Source organism: Mauremys reevesii, linkage group 8 (genome assembly GCF_016161935.1).
Source record: "Mauremys reevesii isolate NIE-2019 linkage group 8, ASM1616193v1, whole genome shotgun sequence".
NCBI lineage: Eukaryota > Metazoa > Chordata > Testudines > Geoemydidae > Mauremys > Mauremys reevesii.
The window spans coordinates 86,713,333-86,734,130 of record NC_052630.1 but is presented as its reverse complement, the minus strand read 5'-3'; the positions used below and the strand labels follow the sequence as shown (position 1 = coordinate 86,734,130).

The 20,798-nt window shown below is 41.0% G+C and overlaps 1 protein-coding gene across 2 annotated transcripts in view; it reads left to right on the top strand.

The window, feature by feature from the left end:
* Positions 1 to 20,798, top strand: part of LOC120369671 (serine/threonine-protein kinase TNNI3K) — a 166,536-nt gene that overhangs the window by 57,584 nt on the left and 88,154 nt on the right. For both annotated transcript variants that reach the window (XM_039483218.1, XM_039483219.1), the window contains 6 exons: positions 2,182 to 2,268; positions 3,740 to 3,796; positions 5,115 to 5,207; positions 5,293 to 5,350; positions 5,478 to 5,672; positions 6,021 to 6,125. In XM_039483218.1, the coding sequence (XP_039339152.1) occupies positions 2,182 to 2,268; positions 3,740 to 3,796; positions 5,115 to 5,207; positions 5,293 to 5,350; positions 5,478 to 5,672; positions 6,021 to 6,125 (595 nt within the window). The remainder of the gene's footprint in view (positions 1 to 2,181; positions 2,269 to 3,739; positions 3,797 to 5,114; positions 5,208 to 5,292; positions 5,351 to 5,477; positions 5,673 to 6,020; positions 6,126 to 20,798) is intronic.

Genomic DNA, 20,798 nt, shown 5'->3' with positions numbered 1-20,798 from the left:
AGAAAAACAGGAGTACTTGTGGCACCTTAAAGACTAACACATTTATTTTAGCATGAGCTTTCATGAACTGCAGCTCACTTCATTAGTCTTTAAGGTGCCACAAGTACTCCTGATTTTTTTTTGCGGATACAGACTAACACGGCTGCTACTCTGAAACCAAATTATTAAGGTGATGAGTGTTCAGTTAATCTTTCTGCAGTGCAGAGTAAATAATAAACTACTGTCATTTTCCTTAACTCCATGTTGATAACTGTATGACCCAGGTTTTGAATGAATACTTGCATGCAGTCAATCACTTACTGGAATTATAGGAAGTTCAGTTACAGTAGATATAGCGATACAATAGCTAAGGTTATAAGTAACACCATATCATCAATCAGTAGGTTGTAGGTTGTCTTGATTGATCAGTTGCCAATAGCTCTACTTAAGATTTGCTCCAAGCAGAAATTTTTGCTGCCTCAACAACTGTATTAAAATACCAGCCAGTTTTACACAAAGGTAGTGTTATGTCTGTTTCCAAATGAAATCCCCAGGATCATCTAAGGAGACGGAAAAATGTTATAGTGGACTCTGCTAGAGCTGCACTGAACTATCTTCAGGACTCTAGAACTCGAGTGAGGAAACCTTTCAGCGCTTGTGAGCTTACTGGCATTTCCTTGGCAGGTTTGTGCTCATTATGAGCCAGAATGCGTGCACTCATTAGGCTGTTGATGAAGAATATCCCTAAGAAAATGCCAACAAATTGTGCCACTGAGTTGGCAGGGAATTAAAATATTTCCAAGCAAACAGAGCCAAGAGAGCTGTTCAAATGAAAGGTAGCATTTGGTATGTGAGCACTGCATCACAATCTCATTCTGAATGTATCTGTTTTTTCTGCTCTCCTCTTTGTGAGAGGCAAACAGAAAACCTTGCTGATGCCTGGAGCAAGAAACCATGATAAAATTGCTATTTCCCCCAAACATTTTCCATTAGACTGGAAAAAGTGGAAAGAATGGAATGGGGATTCTGAGATTCCAAAAAAAGCATTAAAAACACAATGTTGAAAATGCATCTAATTAACCAAGAGCAAAGCCTCAAAAGAATAAGGAATTCCTCCTTTTAAAAGAGTATTCAAAAATCTGCGATAGGTAAAGAGGAGAGAACAGGAGGGAAAGCTCAGACTATAGTTCTGAGCGATCTGAGTGTGCAGAATGGAACCCCAAACATCACTTTGAAGTGCCGAGGAGTTTTTTTAATCACGAAAGCATCTGAGAGACTGAGAGTATAATATAGTGACTAATCTGTGCATGTACTATTCCCCTCTGCTTCCTTGCTGAAACAGAGTGACAAATATTCACCAAAAAAAATGGAGAATATGTTTGCCTACTGAGACTTTAATAGCTGAAATATTTTCAGTCTTAGTTTTTTCCCCATTGACTTTAATGAAGATTTTTCTCAGCTTTTACTTTGGGAGTTTATACTGGCATCTATCACTGTGGATATGTGTACACTGCAAAAAAGAAACAAACAAAGAAACTCACAATAGCAAGTCTCACAGCCTGGGTCAGTTGATTCGGGCACACAGGGCTCAAGCTACAGGGCTAAAAATAGCAGTGCAGATGTGCAGTCTTGGGCTAGAACCCTCCCCTGTCTCCGGGTTTCAGAACTTGGGCTCCAGCTTTAGTCCAATATGACTTTTTTTCCCCTTGAAATATGGAATGGAAGCAGTTGCTCAGTATTGCAAACTCTCATGACTTCATAGCAAATTTCGTGGTTCATGGTGTGTTTCTTGAAGTCCCAGCTCTTGGAGTCATGTGATTATGTGAAAATCTGAACATCTACACTGCTATTTTTAACCCCATAGCATAAGCCCTGGGAGCCCGTCAGTTGACCTAGGGTCTGAAACTTGCTGCCGTATATAGGGGTTTTTTTGTTTTGTTTTTTGTTTTAATGTAATCAAACCCAGCATGCCATTCCAACCTGTGGTGAAAAATTACATTTGTTTTTTTCAGCCAGATTTTTCCCATGTTCACCTAGCTCAAAATCACATCACATTTCTGATCACAGTCACTGAATGCTTTTTTAATTTGTTTTCAAAAACAGAAGCACTGTTTATTTTAAAACTCTCCTACTTTTGTATAAAGAAATAATAAGTAACGAATATTGACATTTAATATGCAAATCCATCATTCCTCCTTTTAGGACACGATGCCATTGTTACCCTTCTGAAGCATTATAAAAGACCCCAGGATGACTCACCCTGTAATGAATACTCCCAACCTGGAGGAGGTACAGTTTGATAAGCTAGTCACTTTATCGTCTGAAGGGCCTTTGAAAGCCCATTGAAATATATGATAAACTTTCCCATGCCATCAGTGAGCTTTGGATCAGGCCCTATCTGGTACAGTAAGTTTATATTTGAAGGTAATTTAATGGCATGAGTGTCCCAGTTTTTCAGGTACTATGCGTCTCTGATGTGTGTCCAAACTTCTCCTTTATCTTAGAACAGTGTTGTCACTTTGATACTGGTAAGAGATTAAAAACTGAACTTTGAAATAAAAATCATTCCTTAATAATCATTACGCATACCTTTCTACATATTTAATACCTTGTTTAGGCATTCTCTTTGTTTTGTCTTCCTTTGATGTCTGTCTGATTATTCACATGCAGTAAGTTTCTGTATTCAACCCAATCCTTCATATTTTTGAATGTCTTTAGCTACCTAATTCCCCCTTATCAAGGATTAATTACTGTTTTTGTTACAAAAATATCACTCTCTATTGCTGACTAAGTGACAAGTGGCAAGAAGTAAATTTGCTAATCTCAGCTGTGGGATGGGCTCACAAAAGTTTTATATTTTGTTAAGAAAAGTATCTACAGAGAAAATAAGACATGAAGCATCCTTGCTTAGATTCTATGGATTTATACGTAGGGCAAGAATTTGCTCCCAGTGAGTGAATGGAAAAATTTCCACTGATATCCATAGGACTAATATTGGGCCCTGAAAGCCCAGATCGCCCAAGTGCATTGTGCTCCTCTTCAGGTACACTGCATTTCCGAAGCATGTGTATCTCCAGAGGGCTGAGCTTGCACAAATCGTTGAATTTCAACTCCAGCAAGCTACAAACACATGCAGACACAGAAATTAAATCTGCTCGGAACAGCTAAATCCCAGATTTTTTCATCAGTTCATCACCTCTTTTGATACCTCCATGTATACTGTATGGTGAGGGTCATGTTTTTAAAAGTTCAGCATCTGCAATCAAGGCCAAATCTTAAAAAAGAGCTCAGCTCTGATTTAAGCATCTAAACAAGTGGCCAGATTTTCAGTGCAGAGTGAGTGCTGAGCTCTTTTAGGAATCTGGCCAAAAAGTGTCAAAAGAGTGATCTTTTGGGTGGTGAATGTTTTGGAAAGTTTGTCTCCAGTGGTTGATGCTAAGCACTTGCAAATATGACCCAAAGCTCTTTAGAAAATTCAGTCCATATATATAACTGTATTAGGCCAGACCTTCTGTGAGTATAAATTACTGTAGCTCTAATGGGCACCAATGGAGCTATGCCAATACACCTGCTGAGGATCTGGCCTAGCATGTGTGTTTAAAAATACAAGCTCACTGTCCCATCAGGTTTTTTAAAGTGATATTTTTGCCCACTTTTTCTCTACTTTTTAAGTAACAATTGCCTTACTTCTTTGATCAAGAAAGGCATTTGTACTGTTCTCAGAAAAGTCCATAAACTTCATTCTCTTCTTTGATTTCAGATGGTTCTTACGTCTCTGTTCCATCCCCTCTAGGGAAAATTAAAAGCATGACAAAAGGTATTTTAATGGTGGGGGGAGGGGAACAAGTTTTATATTCTGTTGCTAAAGGTGTTAATCATCCTGAATATACTGCACATGATCAATTTTACCTGCTTTTTTTTATTTAGAAATGTAAAGAAAAATGTGACGAAACAGGAGCTGTATTCCTGTGGGAGCGTTTTGGAAAGCAATTTACTTACCCTGAGTTATTGACTTTAATGGAGACAGAGGTGCTCAGTTTCTGACAGGAACAAAGCCATACTATTTAGGTCTTAATTTGTTTTCTTTTTACGCAGTGTTGTTGTAGCCCTGTTGGTCCCAGGATATTAGCGAGGCAAGATGGGTGAGGTAATACCTTTGATTGGACCAACTTCTGTTGCTGAGAGAGAGACATTTTCAAGCTTACACAGAGCTGAAGAAGTTGGTCCAATAAAAGATATTACCTCACCCACCATGTCTCTTTATTTTCTTTAAACTTTTAAATTTCCAGAGAAATTTACTTTTTTTTTTAAGATTCAAACCAAAATCTCTTGTTTTGAGAAAAAATATGAGTGTGAATTGATACTAAAGAAACAAACATGAATAGATGAATGCAGAGCTAACAAACGTTAGACTGAAATCTGCTGTGAAATGTTTGGGAATACTTTTGTAAGAAAGATGCTATCCAAAAATGAATGGTGTTGTATTGAAGCAGACATAGCCAAAAAATTCAGCTGCATGTTTATATTTAAAAGTATTTCATTTTTTGAGATCCTTTTGATTTTCCATTTCAAATGTTAGCTCTGGGTGTACTCTAGTGCTTATATTCTTTACATGTAATCACCATGCATATTAAAATGTTCTATTTAGAAATATTCGTATAAGCACATTGTGGTAGACCACATGGATCAACAGTTTAGGGATGTTTGGTGTGTGAATTCAATTGCACATCAGAGTTCAGATTCCAAGTGCCATTGAACAGTAGATCAGATCACAAATAAAAACCACAGCATTGGTAGTGAGTGCTGGATACACAGAATAGGGAACAAATTCCTTATATAAAGGATTTTATGCAATAATCACATGATCCAGACAGAATATGCTTATGGGACAGTGTTCATCAGTGATAAGACTTTACAGCCAAGAAACCCTGAGGCAGATGTAATGTTGCAAATCCTTGTTTATTATTGGGGCATATCGTGGGTTTTGAAACAAAAAGAAATGGGATTACTAGTTAACCAATTTATGGTAGGAAAATCAGCTGCTACTGTGTAATGTTTTTGTCAATTTAAAAGTGCTTTTATTTCCCCCCACACACATGCATTTTACAAAAAAGGATAACGATTTTCTTTTGCAGAAAAGGCAGATGTTCTCCTCCTCCGTGCTGGTTTGCCATCACATTTCCATCTTCAGCTCTCTGAAATCGAGTTCCATGAGATTATTGGCTCAGGTACCAAAAAGCAGAATGCATCCATTTAAAATGTTTGATACACACAGAAAATATCTTTGTGCTCATTTATTTTTAATCATTTTAGGGTCTTTTGGAAAAGTGTATAAGGGAAAATGCAGAAATAAAATCGTAGCAATCAAACGGTAAGTTTGCGAAGACTTTTCCATTTTACTTCTTTAGTATCCTAATTTAGAGTACAAAAAAATCATACCACATAATTTTCATGCTACTTTTTGCTTACTTTTGATTTCTCTTCATGTCAATTATTAGCTACAGAGCCAACACCTACTGTTCCAAATCAGATGTGGACATGTTTTGCCGTGAAGTTTCTATCCTCTGTCGACTCAATCATCCTTGCGTCATCCAGTTTGTTGGTGCTTGCTTAGATGATCCAAGTCAGTTTGCTATAGTCACTCAATATATTTCTGGAGGATCACTGTTTTCTCTGCTGCATGAACAGAAGAGGTATCTGATTAACATTTTGTATGACCCTATTATAAATAATTCTGGAGATAAGAACTCCACTGGTGCAAATATTTATTATCCACTTCAGTTAGAGGAATGTACCAAATCATTGTTTTAATCCAGACAATTTGGTATATGAAGTAAACAATCAATTAATCACAAAACTATTAGCTAATTATCATTTTACTTGGCGAGATTTTGTATTCAAATTAAAATAAACCAACTAAAAAGGCAGTTCTGATTTGCAGATGACACAACTTTCAGGTTACTGTGAGCTCTTCAGAATGTTGCAAGTAAATTTGTCTTATATCTGTCTGTTTTGACCAGTACTGTATGTTTTAAATCTAGGAATCTCGACTTGCAGTCTAAATTAATCATTGCTGTAGATGTTGCCAAAGGTATGGAGTATCTTCATAATCTTACACAGCCAATCATACATCGGGACTTGAACAGGTAAGTTTCTCTCCTTGTCCCTCAAATTCAGTGGAGGATGTAGCCCTAAAATAAATACAGTATTCTGCAGTCTGATTCTGCACACCCAGACCCTTGTACCTGTGCAAAATCTCATTTAAATCTGTGGGGCTCTCAACAGGCACATGGGGCCACCTGTGTGGATCAATTGAATCATGGGGCCTAAGTGTGTCAGTGTTGTTGAATGCTTTAACACATTTATTTTGAAATATTTATTTGATACATTTTATTTATCCTTCATACTAATACCTATTTCACAGCAATGTGTCATATTCTGAAATGATTTATGATTTATATGCATCTAGTAAGAATAAAATTGACATGGGAAATACACATCTGTTGTGTAATTTACACTAAGTTGCACCCCTTAATATAGTTACTTGACATTCAGTGGAGTAGTCAGCTGGTAAGAACATAAGAACATAAGAAAGGCCGTACCGGGTCAGACCAAAGGTCCATCTAGCCCAGTATCTGTCTACCGACAGTGGCCAATGCCAGGTGCCCCTGAGGGAGTGAATCTGACAGGCAATGATCAAGTGATCTCTCTCCTGCCATCCATCTCCATCCTCTGACGAACAGAGGCTAGGGACACCATTCTTACCCATCCTGGCTAATAGCCATTTATGGACTTAGCCACCATGAATTTATCCAGTTCTCTTTTAAACGCTGTTATAGTCCTAGCCTTCACAATCTCCTCAGGTAAGGAGTTCCACAAGTTGACTGTGCGCTGCGTGAAGAAGAACTTCCTTTTATTTGTTTTAAACCTGCTGCCTATTAATTTCATTTGGTGACCCCTAGTTCTTGTATTATGGGAATAAGTAAATAACTTTTCCTTATCCACTTTCTCAACATCACTCATGATTTTATATACCTCTATCATGTCCCCCCTTAGTCTTCTCTTTTCCAAACTGAAGAGTCCTAGCCTCTTTAATCTTTCCTCATATGGGACCCTCTCTAAACCCCTAATCATTTTAGTTGCTCTTTTCTGAACCTTTTCTAGTGCTAGAATATCTTTTTTGAGGTGAGGAGACCACATCTGTACACAGTATTCGAGGTGTGGGCGTACCATGGATTTATATAAGGGCAATAATATATTCTCAGTCTTATTCTCTATCCCCTTTTTAATGATTCCTAACATCCTGTTTGCTTTTTTGACCGCCTCTGCACACTGCGTGGACATCTTCAGAGAACTATCCACGATAACTCCAAGATCTTTTTCCTGGTGTGTACAAAGTGACAGGAGAGGCTCGAGTATGAAAGACCTGGTTATACAAATTCATGTATGTAAATGTTGGAACAGATTTGAAAACTGTCAGCTGCCCATCACACTCCTAGCATATGTTCCATATCTAACCACTGCTCGTGGTGATGTCTGCTGAATTCTGAAGGTAATCTTTCCAAAAGGATGCAGCTGTTCAACAACTATATTCTCTCCAATGTACAATCCAGGTCTTTTTAAGTTCATCCTCTCAGGAAGGAAGGAAGGAAGGAAGGAAGGAAGGAAGGAAATGATTTTTATACAGGAACTTGCTGTTAAGTCAATGGAATTCACCCTGTAAAACAATAAATCCCTTACATGAAAAACTGTAAAGGGCTAGGACCTGATTAGGCACAGAAAGGATTTGCTTCCATATCAGGCATATATACCTTCTTTTCTCTTCTCCGGTTACTAAATAAGCATTTTTGGTAAATGAAATTACAGTATTCATTTTCATTTGTGTTCCCCAATGACCCACTTCCAGTATTCCAGCCTAGTGCTGCTGTAATACAGAACTGTGTTCCACACACATCTCATTTTCTGTATGATCTTTTGATCCTTGCTCAAAGCTTTCATGTCCTACTGTAACTGGTAGCTACACTAAAAGCTTCCTGTGCCAGTACTTCTTTCTCTGGGGGATGGAACTGGACTTTTCTCCTCTTGCTTTGTGAAGAAATAGAAGCGTTCATTGTATTGTCTCCCAAGTCAGTGCCAACAAGAGGAGACTGAGGCAGCAGTAGCTTTTCTGGATGTTGTCAGGGCTAGCATCAAGAGAATTAATTGTATGGATTTAACATTTGAAAACATCTGTAATATTGTCTTGCTTCCATCCACACTTAAACTGACGACTTTCAAATGTAACATTTAACCCTTTGGGCTTTTTTAAGTTCTGACTTTACTTGTATATCTATTTTGAATGGTAACATATGAAGCCCAACAAAAAAATAGACCAAAATCCTCAAGAGCAGCACTTGGCTCTCATGGGGTTCTGCCACTTTTCCACCCCTCAGAGCTGTTCTAAATTGTTCTGGCAGATAATAGCTCCTAAGGAGCCATTCCACCACATGGGATAACTGGAGTGCATTGCATTGGACTCAGGCCCTGCTCTGGTTCACCTTCCCTGACATGTCTCCGTCCCACCCTAGAATACTCGCTAGGCCCTGGCAGGGGTGGAGAGACAAAGTAGATATGGCAGACATACCCCAGCTGGTGATTCCCCTGCCCTAGGAAAATCTTCAGGTGCTGCCTAGCAGTAACTGTAAGTCTACTTTGTGCCACCAGGGTGGTGCAAAGGATACTTAGGAGGAACCAAAAATTTAGAATATGGATAATAACTTCCATACAATATATGCACAGTACCTACAAATAATTACAAGTCAATGCAACACATTCTATCAATGAAAGATTGTAAGAGGTGTAAGCCAGGTTATCTCAGTCAGGGAAATGGGCAGGGGGGATTTTCAAAGGAATACATGGGAGTTAGGTGCCCACTGACTTTCAATGGAAGTCAGGAATCTAACTACCCTTTGTGCCTATGACAATTCCCCCCCCCCCACCATCCCCATCTCTCAAGTTTGGTCCTTTTAAAAGTAAGCATGAGCAGTGTGGCCAACTCTCATGATTTTATCACAAGTTTCCCAAATACATTACCTGGGATTTTGTTTAAAGCCCCAGCTCCTAGTCATGTTATTATGTGAGAATCTCACATTTCATTTTAAAAAAATGTAATTCTATCCCTCATAATGGTAGATAAAAGCTTGATATTATGAACCATAAAGTCTCAAAAAACAGAAAACAACTGAATTATTTTTAAAATCTCACAATATTTAAGCCAATCACATGGGGCCTGACTCATTATTTTTAGATGCTTCAGGATGGCAATCCTGGCATAAATTCTGCCTTATACTTTGTCTCAAATGATCAGCATGCTTTGATTACTCCACCTACCAAATGCCTGTGTGTGTCTATCTGTACATGCAAATGCCTGTATTATGATGCAGAAATGGATAGCTACGCACCAGTTGCCTGACTGCACACAGAATCACTTGATTTGACTGTGCAGATTTGGGGATTTCCAAATACAAATAGACCAATCAACAATGTTTATAGGCATATGAGTGGAGGCCAGCTGAAAATTTGAGCCTTACTGTGCAACTTTATTACTAAGTAGCAGAGCAGGAACATTGGTATCATGAGAACCAAACTCTGAGAATAAGTCGAACGCCTGTCTATTGCATTCTGTACTAATTGCAGCTCATTTATCAAACAAGTTGGAATGCTTGACAGTAAAGCTTTGCAATAACCAGCTCTGTACAATGCAAAGGCACTGGGGAAATGTTTATCTCCATTCAAAAAGCCATGTTTCCTATGAGCTGTTAGAGGAAGTCCCTATGGCATACTGCACATTTGTTTTTTTTCTCTCCCACTTTCTCATTTGTAAACTCTAAACTCTTACATTTTAAAATCCTTATTGTGTCAAGTACAAGCTGTAGATGCAACCCTGACCCCATGGCATCCCCATTCCATTTCTCCAGCTTGAAAAAGTCCCATGTCTAGCCATCTTGTAATCCAATCAGACAGATTTCCTACTAATTAATGACTTCTCACCTTACACATTACCCTTCAATGTGGAAATTGGTAGACGGCATTCTTTAAAAAAAAAAAAAATCATGTGATGTCCACTTCATTGCACTTTCATCTACCCTGCCAGAAGCATCGTCAGAGAATTGCAGCAAGTCACTGAGGCATGATATTCCTTTCTTGCAACTGTGTTGGCTACTCTTAACCAGGCAGTGCTTTTAGTGCAGTAAATGTTACACCTCTTGATCTTCAAAAACATTTCCAAATGTTTTCTCTACAACTAGCAGTGAACTACCTGGCCTCTAATTTCCTGGTGTGTTACTGCTCCTTTACATTGCTATTTGCCAGTGTTCAGGGATATGTCCAGAAGTAAGTTAGCTTTTCAAAATGTCAGCTATGGCTTCTTCAGTTTTTGGCCTACACTCTCACTATTTCTCTTAAAAAGAACAGGAGTACTTGTGGCACCTTAAAGACTAACAAATTTATTGTAGCATGAGCTTTCGTGAGCTACAGCTCACTTCTTCGGATGCATAGAATGGAACACACAGACAGGAGATATTTATACATACAGAGAACATGAAAAGATGGAAGTATGCATAACAACAGGAAAAGTCTAATCAACTGAGATGAGGGCTCTGGCTGGTGCTGAGGGGTTCATGATGCAGGAGGGGGCTCAGAGCTGGGGCAGAGGATTAGGGTGTGAGGGGATGAGGGTTCTGGCTGGGGATGAGGAGTTCATCCTGCAGGGGGAGGCTCAGGGCTGGGGCAGAGGATTAGGGTGCAGGGGGATGAGTGGTTCATGCTGCATGGGGGGGGGGCTCAGGGCTGGGGAAGAGGATTAGGGTGTAGGGGTGAGGGCTCTGGCTGGGGCTGAGGATTAGGGTGTGGGGGGATGAGGGGTTCATGCTGTGCAGGAGGGGCTCAGGGCTGGGGCTGAGGATTAGGGTGCAAGGGGATGAGGGGTTCATGATGCATGGGGGGGGTCAGGGCTTGGGAGAAGTATTAAGGTGCAAGGGGATGAGGGTTCTGGCTGGGGCTGGGGGATGAGGGGTTCATGATGCGGGGGGCTCAGGGCTGGTGCTGAGGATTAGGGTGCGGAGGGGATGAGGGCTCTGGCTGGGGCTGAGGGTTTGAGGCGTTGGAGAGGCTCAGGGTAAGGGCAGCCTGCCTTGCCATTAATGGAGGGCAGGCACTAGGACCCTGGGGCAGCAGACAGCAGTTCTGCCAGGAGCTGCTCTACTCTGGCAGCATGAGGAAGAGGCACACCCTGCTTTCTGTCAGGCAGGGACCCCGCACGGCGGGGACACGCGAGGGGGGGGGTGGCAGGCGGGGGCTCGGACCTGCTCCAGGCAGAGACGCGACGGGGCGGGCGGGGCCCCATCCAGGCAGGGCCGGGGGAGAGACCCAGCTCCAAATATTGCTGGAGCAGGGCACCCGGCCCTGAATATTCCTGGAGCCCGGGCACCGCAGGTCTATATAACCTGCCGCCCTCATGCTTCCCTGTCCAGTTTCCCAACCAGAGAGCACAGAGAGGCGGCCATGTTCTGTAAGGGAAGCACAACTGTTGCCCCTTTAGGTTCCTGTTTACAGTGACACAAACCAAAACCCCAAATCCAAATCCAAAATGTCATCTCACAAAAAGGCCATAGATCGTATAATTGCCATGCTGGAATCTCTATCAAGTCACTTGCCAAAAGGTGACATTTTGCTTTCATGTCAATGATGTGAAAGGCATGTTTGCAGTTTTTTGGTGATGCCTGTCACTGCTAGAGTAGCTTGAACTTTGAAACTTTTACTTTTAAAAGCATGCATCCCATTCCCCAGCATGAATCCCATTCAGCCTGGAGGGAAAGTCCAGGGAATTGCTCCTTGGTCGTAGATGAAGCAAATCACCAAGAGTGTAATCTTGACTCCAGTTAAGTCAGTGGAAATTTGTTCACCTCAAATTTGTTCATCGGTTATAATCATCTTTGTAAAGTTCAGAAATCACCAGGGGTGAAAGTAACGTAAGAGACTTGCCGGTACGCAGGGCCGGGGTCCTGGGGAGGGAGGGCTGCGGCTCGGGTGGAAGGGGTGGGGCCTCTGGCAGAAGGGGTGGGGCTTTTAAATCTCCAGGCCCTGTCAATCACTGCTGGAGCCCAAGGGCTCCCAGCCGCTGCTGCTGCTACCCCAGGGCCTCTGGCAACGATTTAAAGGGCCTGGGGCTCCAGCTGCGGTGGCGGCTTCAGGGAGCCCCGGGCCCTTTAGATTGCCACCAGAGTCTCATGGTAGTGGCAGAGGCAGCCGGGAGCCCTGGGGCTCTGGCAGTGATTTAAAGGGCCAGCGGCTCCAGGCAGCCACTGCCGCTACCATGGGGCTCCAGCTGTGATTTAAAAGGCCCATGACTCCCAGCCACTGCTACCGCAGCTGGAGTCCTGGGCCCTTTAAATCACCGCTGAAGCCCCGGGGTAGCGGTGGTGGCTGCCGGGAGCCCCAGACCCTTTAAATCACTGCCGGAGCACCATGGTAGCAGTAGCCGCAGCCGGGAGCTCTGGGGCTCTGGCAGTCATTTAAAGGGACAGGGGCTCTGGCCACTGCCAGGAGCCCAGGTCTCTTTTAAATTGTTGGCCTGGGGAAGCTGCCCCCTGCCAATACGCTCTTGCCAGTACGCCAGACCGGACCAGCTTACTTTCATCTCTGGAAATCACATAATGTCTCACATAATAAATTAAATGAAACCTCAACATGAGGCGAGGGAAGCTAAGGACAAAATGCATCTCTCATATTCAGTATCCTGGATTAGAGGTTGTCTCCTCTGTACCATTAATAGAATAATTTGGATTTTTGATTTTGCTTTCCCAACTAATCTTCAAGGTTTTGATGGTTACCAGCATTAGGGATGAACTCCATCTTGACCAAATATTACTTTTGTGAGCAAGCTCAACCAGCATGATTAAAGCACTTTAATAAAAACATACACTTATAGTATCGGTATCATTTAAACCGTAACAGCTGACCATGTTAGAATCTGTCTTTTTAGCGACTGAGCTTCATTTGATGGCTTTAACTATCTATAAAAAGTTTCTTAAGATCGGGCTTGGTGATACAGATGAAAGAGTGGATGGAAGCTTGGCGGTAATGAGGATGGTGTCTGCAACTCTTCTTTGTTATAAAAAGCCCCTTACGAAATCTTAAAATAGCATTGCCTTTCATTAAATCTTCAGTGTATTAAAGGTAGAAGGATCTTTTAGTGACCCTTTGCTTTGGAAAAGGAACACACATTTAATAGGCTTTGCCTGTCTTTTGCTCTGAAAGATGCTCTTGAATCTGGCAGTCGAGCACAACTACTGGATTTTGTAAAGAACAGGATTGATTACATGTTCTTCTAATTCTTTTTCTAATTTCTTTCAATCCACAAGTGAAAGAATGAAAAAGATATTCTTGGTCTCACCATCTCGAGCTGCATGCGGCCTTAACATCAGACAATTTACTCCTGATTCCTCTGAACTCTTTATTAACCTTCTCTTGGCTCTACTGAAGTGTCTTCTCTTGTATTTCCCGAGTCTGCAGCTTAAGAATTCCTTTCTCTCTGTCTGCACTTTTCAAAGTTCTAAGTGCCATTGAGGTGGCAATACCATTTGTGCGCCCTCTGATCTGAGCTCTGTTTCTATGGGCTATTTCTTTTTTTCTTTAAAGTAGAAAAATTGGTGCATATAGTACTGATGGAAGGTGCCAGATGCCCAGATTGACACCTCTAGAGCAAACTCTTCTGTTTTCCAGAGGATGGGTTCAACACAGGAGGCAAGACAGGTTAACCAATATTGTCTTGTTAAGGTGCCTTAATATTAAGTTGAGGGGGATGACAGCATTGTACTGTCTCTATGTCTATTGAACCTCTCTGCATAAACTGTTACATGGGTTCCAGACAGCACCAATTCCTGGGCTGTTTTGATTTAATGCATATCTGTCCACTGTATTCTTACAGCTCTTAGATCCCGTGTTCTTACACTCAAAGGAGACTCTTCAAACAGCCCTTAATTGCTTCTCTGAAGCTTACAAAAGCCTAGGGCTAACTCTGAATGTTGGCAAAACCAAAGTTCTCCACCAGCCAGTCCCTGGTCAATCATCAGACCCAGCAAGGAAGATCTACATTGACAAAGAAGAACTGGAAAATGTAGAATACTTTGCCTATCTTGACAACCATCTCTCACAGAGGGCAGACATAGACATCGAGATTCAGCACAGAATTTGCTGTGCCAGCCTTGCCTTTGGCAGACTGTCTCACTGGGTGTTCAACAATCACAACATCAGAGCACATACTAACCTGTTAGTTTACAAAGTGGTGGTAATCCCAACTCTCCTCTATGGCTGTGAGACTTGGATGACCTACAGAAAACACTTGAAAAACTTGTCAAGTATCAGAGGGGTAGCCGTGTTAGTCTGGATCTGTAAAAGCAGCAAAGAGTCTTGTGGCACCTTATAGACTAACAGACGTTTGGGAGCATGAGCTTTCGTGGGTGAATACCCACTTCGTCGGATGCATGTAGTGGAAATTTCCAGGGGCAGGTATATATAAGCAAGCAAGAAGCAGGCTAGAGATAACGAGGTTAGTTCAATCAGGAGGATGAGGCCCTCTTCTAGCAGCTGAGGTGTGAAAACCAAGAGAGGAGAAACTGGTTTTGTAGTTGACCTAACCAGATCAGCCACACCATCACCTGCTCATTCACCTGCACGTCCACCAATGTAATATACGCCATCATATGCCAGCAATGCCCCTCTGCTATGTACATCGGCCAAACTGGACAGTCTCTACAGAAATGATAAATGGACATAAATCAGACATTAGGAATGGCAATATACAAAAACCTGTAGAAGAACACTTCAACCTCCCTGGCCACACAGTAGCAGATCTTAAGGTGGCCATCCTTCAGCAAAAAAACTTCAGGACCAGACTTCAAAGAGAAACTGCTGAGCTTCAGTTCATCTGCAAATTTGACACCATCAGCTCAGGATTAAACAAAGACTGTGAATGGCTAGCCAACTACAAAACCAGTTTCTCCTCTCTTGGTTTTCACACCTCAGCTGCTAGAAGAGGGCCTCATCCTCCCTGATTGAACTAACCTCGTTATCTCTAGCCTGCTTCTTGTTTGCTTATATATACACCTGCCCCTGGAAATTTCCACTACATGCATCCGACAAAGTGGGTATTCACCCACAAAAGCTCATGCTCCCAAACGTCTGTTAGTCTATAAGGTGCCACAAGACTCTTTGCTGCTTTTGAAAAACTTGGAATGCCAGCACCAGCACTTTCTTCGGAAGATCCTCAGCATAAAGTGGGAGGATCATCGCACTAATGTCAGTGTCCTCACAGAGGCCAGCATCTTCAGTGTTGAGGCCCTGATTATCCAGCACCAGCTGAGGTGGAGCGGGCACTGTGTGCGCATGCCTGATGTATGCTTACCAAAACAACTGCTGTATGCCCAACTCACCAAAGGAGAAAGGAAATGAGAAGGCCAAAAGAAACACTTTAAAGACACCCTCAAGATAACCATCAAGAGATGTGGCATCGACACCACACACTGGGAGACAGCAGCCCAGGATAGGGATAACTGGTGAAGACTTGTCAGAGAGGGAACATCCATTTTTGAGGAAATTCGCCTTGCCCTGGTTGCAGAAAAACACCAGAAAAGAAAGGAAAGACAACAGTAATGCAGCAATCGCAGTCCAACCCTATCTTCCAACGCCACCTGCAATGTCTGCCAAAGAGCCTGTGGCTCAAGATTTGGACTCTTCACTCACCAAAGGACCTATGAAAGATAAAACCTGTGAAAGAGATCATCCTCGACCTTGAGGGATCGCCGCCACTGCCAATCTATCCACTATGATCTACTGACCAAGAATAGATTTGAACCAAGAATTTAGAGGAGTCTATAATTCTATACTGATTTTTTTTTGCTTACATTACTACCAGCATACACCATTCTTGAGTGTGTCTGGCTTAGTTTTGTATTTGATTAATATTTTCATTTGACATCTCATGGGGTCTCAAAACTATTCTACTTGTCATATTCAAATCACTTACGTATTCTGATGGAAAGTATGGGAGCTGAAATCAAATTCACTAGACACTCAAAGAATCGTGGAAACATTGTATGAACCCATTACATTTTTATGATTAAATTTATCATCCTGTGGTTTTGGTTTATGTGACGCTAAAAATCTTGAAGACAGTGATTTGTAGGAGTCCTGGTTGGTGGAGTTTAAATTTTATCTGTCTTGAAAACTATTATCTGGCAAGAATTTGTGTTCCTCACTTGACTGTTCTCCTATCAACAGCTCAAATATGGGCATGTTATGCTTTTTTTGTGGAGACCATCAATATTACTTTCATTTTCCCTTTATCATGTGTACTGGTGCCTGCTAGTTCATTTCTTTCTTTTCAAATACTTTTCACTACCCTAAATCTACTTGGATCAGTCACCACTTTGATAAATATCATAAGAGCATTGCTGTGTCCACATTCATACCTCTTTATGTTATAATTTGCTCTGCCTTTCATAAGCCCTGTGCCTTGAACATATAGTATAGTAGCTGGCACATGAAAACTTTCTAAACACTTTGATCTTCACAGTTTCTTGACGTTTTTGACATATACAATATCATTTTCTAAATCCTTAGCCATATTCACAGCTTAGGTTTCCAAATCCTCGTAGCAATTATAGTTCTAATTTCCAGAAGCCTTGCCGTTTGTGTATTTGTTGCATGCAACCTGTGTTTTTGTGCTTCCTCTTGCGTGTTCTTTGCTTCAAATTAAATCAATTGTAATAGCTTTCCCAAGTCAGTACATCAATTTTCATTAGTTTCTGTAGATGCTTTTATTCCTAAATGACATTTTGCAAAAGGCAAAATCCATTTTCGCTGTATGGCCATGATCTACAATTTTGCACTGCCTCTTAGATACAGTACATTGCTTTAACCAGTAAGGTTTTTAGGTGCATTTTCTCTATATATGTGATTTCAGTTTGCTCCAAATTTTCCAGAGGTCTTAAATGTATGCAACCCTGACAACATTCAATTTTTTTCATTTATTTTAAAGGTTTCCTCTCTCAATAACTTTCCTCAATAGAAGCAGACATTTCCACATTTCATTACAGAATATTAAAATATTTGAACATGTTGTTTGTATCTGACTAGACCTTGTTTAACTGAATCTAGTACTGGATGCACAATCCTGGATATGTTCTTCCTCTCTCTTCCTATCAGTTTTCAGCTTTTGTGGATGCTAACATTTATGGCAGATGGCTTGTCCTTGTAGCAATACACATTTGCATTCTGTGACAGTATCAAAGTAAACCTTCTTTTTTCCAATTCACTTATGTCAACTCCTTTCATTTTATATGAATTGCTTTTGATATCTTAGATGAGATTTCTTTGCAAGTGGTTATTGCATCGCTTTTATGACTTAAAAATGGCAAACTTTCCTTTCATAATTAGAAAGATGCCATTCTACACTTTCTTTGCATATCTCTTGAGTATTTTTTTTATCTTTGCATTCAGCATCTGAATTAAACAAGTTACTCGATCCTGTTTTGAAGGTATTGAGAAATGCTGAAGTACATATCTAACATACCACAGAAGTGCAGATTTACATTCTGTATACGTCATTTTATTTCATCCCTGAAATAGTTCTGTTATTCATACGGCGGCGTGAGCTTGTGGTCATGACACTGCAGCCAAGATCATTTCCAGTTAGCCAGCAGTACATGCCACATGTCCAGGTGATAAATGTTTTATTGAATATTTAAAATAATCACTTGAGCTTCTGTATTAGCAAGATGTACCCATGATTAAGGGAAATATTGACAGTGGGAGTTGAAAGTAATATGAAAAGGTTAGTGAACAGCCTAAATATGCATTCAATAGTGGTAACAAGTTATTCAGTACATCCTTACAGTGATGCAGGAGCAATGCTGTAGTCATGGTTTAGAATTCACTTCCGTTGTAAATCCCTACTTCCAGTCACTTATAACTTTTTCAATAAATTACTGTTTGGGCTGAAATTTCTTATGCTTATTCTTAACCCAGAAGAACATTTTTATGTGAAAGTTTTATAAAACACCATTGAGCTGTAGAGCTCCATTTGTATTACCCAAATGTGGGGAAAAAAGTATTATTCAGAGTTAAGTATTATTCAGATGCTTTTTCTTCTTTTTTGTTTTTTCCCCTCTTTGTAACTCAAAGGTGGTTTTGTTTTAAAGTGTGGTTCTACTTTGAAGAGCAACTTTGTAAAAAAAAATATTGCGTAGTGGGATTCAAAATTTATTGTCTCAATGACTTACAGGCCAAATGGCCTCTGTGTACAAGTGAGAAAAAAAAATTTAGGGTTTTTTTTAAACCACCAACCATCTAAACTCAACCTTAACTCTTCAAGACAAGCTAGGTTTTTTCCTTGTTGTACATTATTGCCAGAAGTAGAACATTTGCAGTACAGGATATTCTGTAAGTGATTCCTGTGCAATTTCAGTGTTTTCCTTGAGGTGACATGGGTGTGAGCAATTGCAAGTTATAAACAAATATGTTTATGATGCACAAGAAAGAATTCAACCCAGCTTACCCTCTCCCATAGCTGCGGTTGCTCTTCAGTGTTATCCCAAGTTTAAAAAAAAATAGTCAAAACTTATTTTTGTCAATATAGTGAGCAGGTATGAAAGCAAGAGGATCTGATGAGTAAGAAGGAGATGTTTTCACATAGTCACTTTTTAGAGTTGAGTTCAACTTTAAATATTGAAGCTTCGAATGTCCTATACATACTTCCCTTGAAAAGGAAGGATGTGCTTTGCTTTGTTTGAAAGAATTTAGTTTGGTAATAACAAAGTTATAGCCATTAGTAGGAGGATACTGTTCTCTGCTTTATAACAATGTATTGAAACATATTGCTGGGAATGCCTGAAAATGTAGTCATTGCTGAGGGCCTGATGCTGACTATAGTTAAGAAATCATGTTGACTTCAGGGAGAGCTGTTAGTGCTCAGCAACTTTTAGGATCAGGTTCTGAGAGGGAAAAGGGAAAGAGCTCTTGAGTTGTATTTTAAGGATCATCTGGCAAGTTGACTTACTTATGGAACTTTTATCCATAGTGGGCATTACCCAACATCCTCTTCTGGCACTTACAATCCTCTTTCACCTCTCTCCTTGTCACCTGCAGAGTGGTTCAGAGCATTCCCAAACTAACGGTCTACAGATGTATGGGTGTATTCTGGGATGGGAAATCTGTGGGAGTCCCAAAATGTTTCAGTTGAAGTCCTGGGAGCTACAGGCTTGGGGAAAGTACAGCTGTATTAGTCCAAATATGCTTGATAATACCTGGCTTTAAAACTAAATATGGGTTTAACGTTCAGGGCACCATTCTCACCCACCTATCACAGCTATGAGTAACTATTGGGCTTTAATGGGAGTTACACAGAACCTGTAGGAGAGGAGGGACGGGGTGGGCCCCAGAGATGCTGGGATCTAGAGTGAAATCCTGGCCCCATTTAATTCAGTGGAGCCAGCATTCAACCTAGGAACTTAATTTCAGTTCATTGTAAAGAAAAGGAACCTGATTCTCCTCTCACTCATTGTGCTGTAAATAAGGAGTTTCACTATGGCAAAAACAGTATAAGCAAGAGCAGAATCAGGCCCAGTGACCATTTGCTATATTCACATCCATCTGATAGTCACATGAGATTTCAATTATCCCTGCCTCCTTACTGCAGGAAGGGGCTCATATCTGGGGCTTGGGTTCAGGCCTAATCAGTTCTTGGACAGGAGATCTGGAAGACAAGATGAATCTGGAAGACATGCATGGTTGTTCTCCCAGACTATCATAGAACTACTACTGACAGAAAAAGCAGATTCCCCGTTAGCTCAGTTCGTAGCCTTTCTGTTTTCAGACACAGGTCCTCACAAATAAGCATAATCCTTTATTTGGTACATACTCATTTGGTTACTTTCCTGCATCAGGCTTTGAAGTGTTTTATTTTCTCCTACATTTCTGAGAATCAGACAGTCAAGTGAATATGTCTGGGTTTCTTTGACAAAACAGAGTGCTTATTGAAATATGGGGGGGAGAGGTTCTAATTTCCCCCCTCTTCATTTTTAAAGACATAAAGTGATGGTAACATTATGGGTGAGATCCTGACCCCTACTCTGGCCCCTTTGTGCCAGAAAAAGGGTGGAGCACTGTGAAGAGGCTCTAAAAGCCTCTCTTCCAGCTCAGGAACTGAGCAAGACAACCATAAGGCTGCCTTCTCTGGAGCTCCTTAAAGCACTGGTGTAGGAAGTGTGCCAGGGCGGGGCTGGCCTGGGAGTGAAAGGGGTGTGTCGGGGCAGGGCTGCAGTATGCAGTATTGCAGAGATTCTGGGCAGTGCTGCAGTTTCTAGGGCAGTCTCAGAGAAGGTGTCATCATTTAGGCAGGCTTTCCAGACTGTCCAGATTACCCTCGCGGTCTTGCCTGCCCCCAGAGGAGCCCAGGATCAGGAGGATGCAAAAAGGCTCCAGAAACAATAAATTTAGGCAAAAATGATTTTTTTTCATGGAAAAAATGTATTTTCAACTAAACTTCATTTTTGACATAATTTTTTTGTTGAAAACATTTTAAGCAACCCATATATAATATATGTGTATGTGTATATGAGAGAGAGAAAGAGAGATAGGCACATTCACGTGATTCCTACATTGGGAATCCCTGGCTACAGAGGAATGCCCAGTAACAAGACTACTGTGATTACGCTGTGCAGGATTTGCGGGACCATGTTGTGGGTGCAGAGCCCTTCTATGGCACAGAGCACTCTACAGAG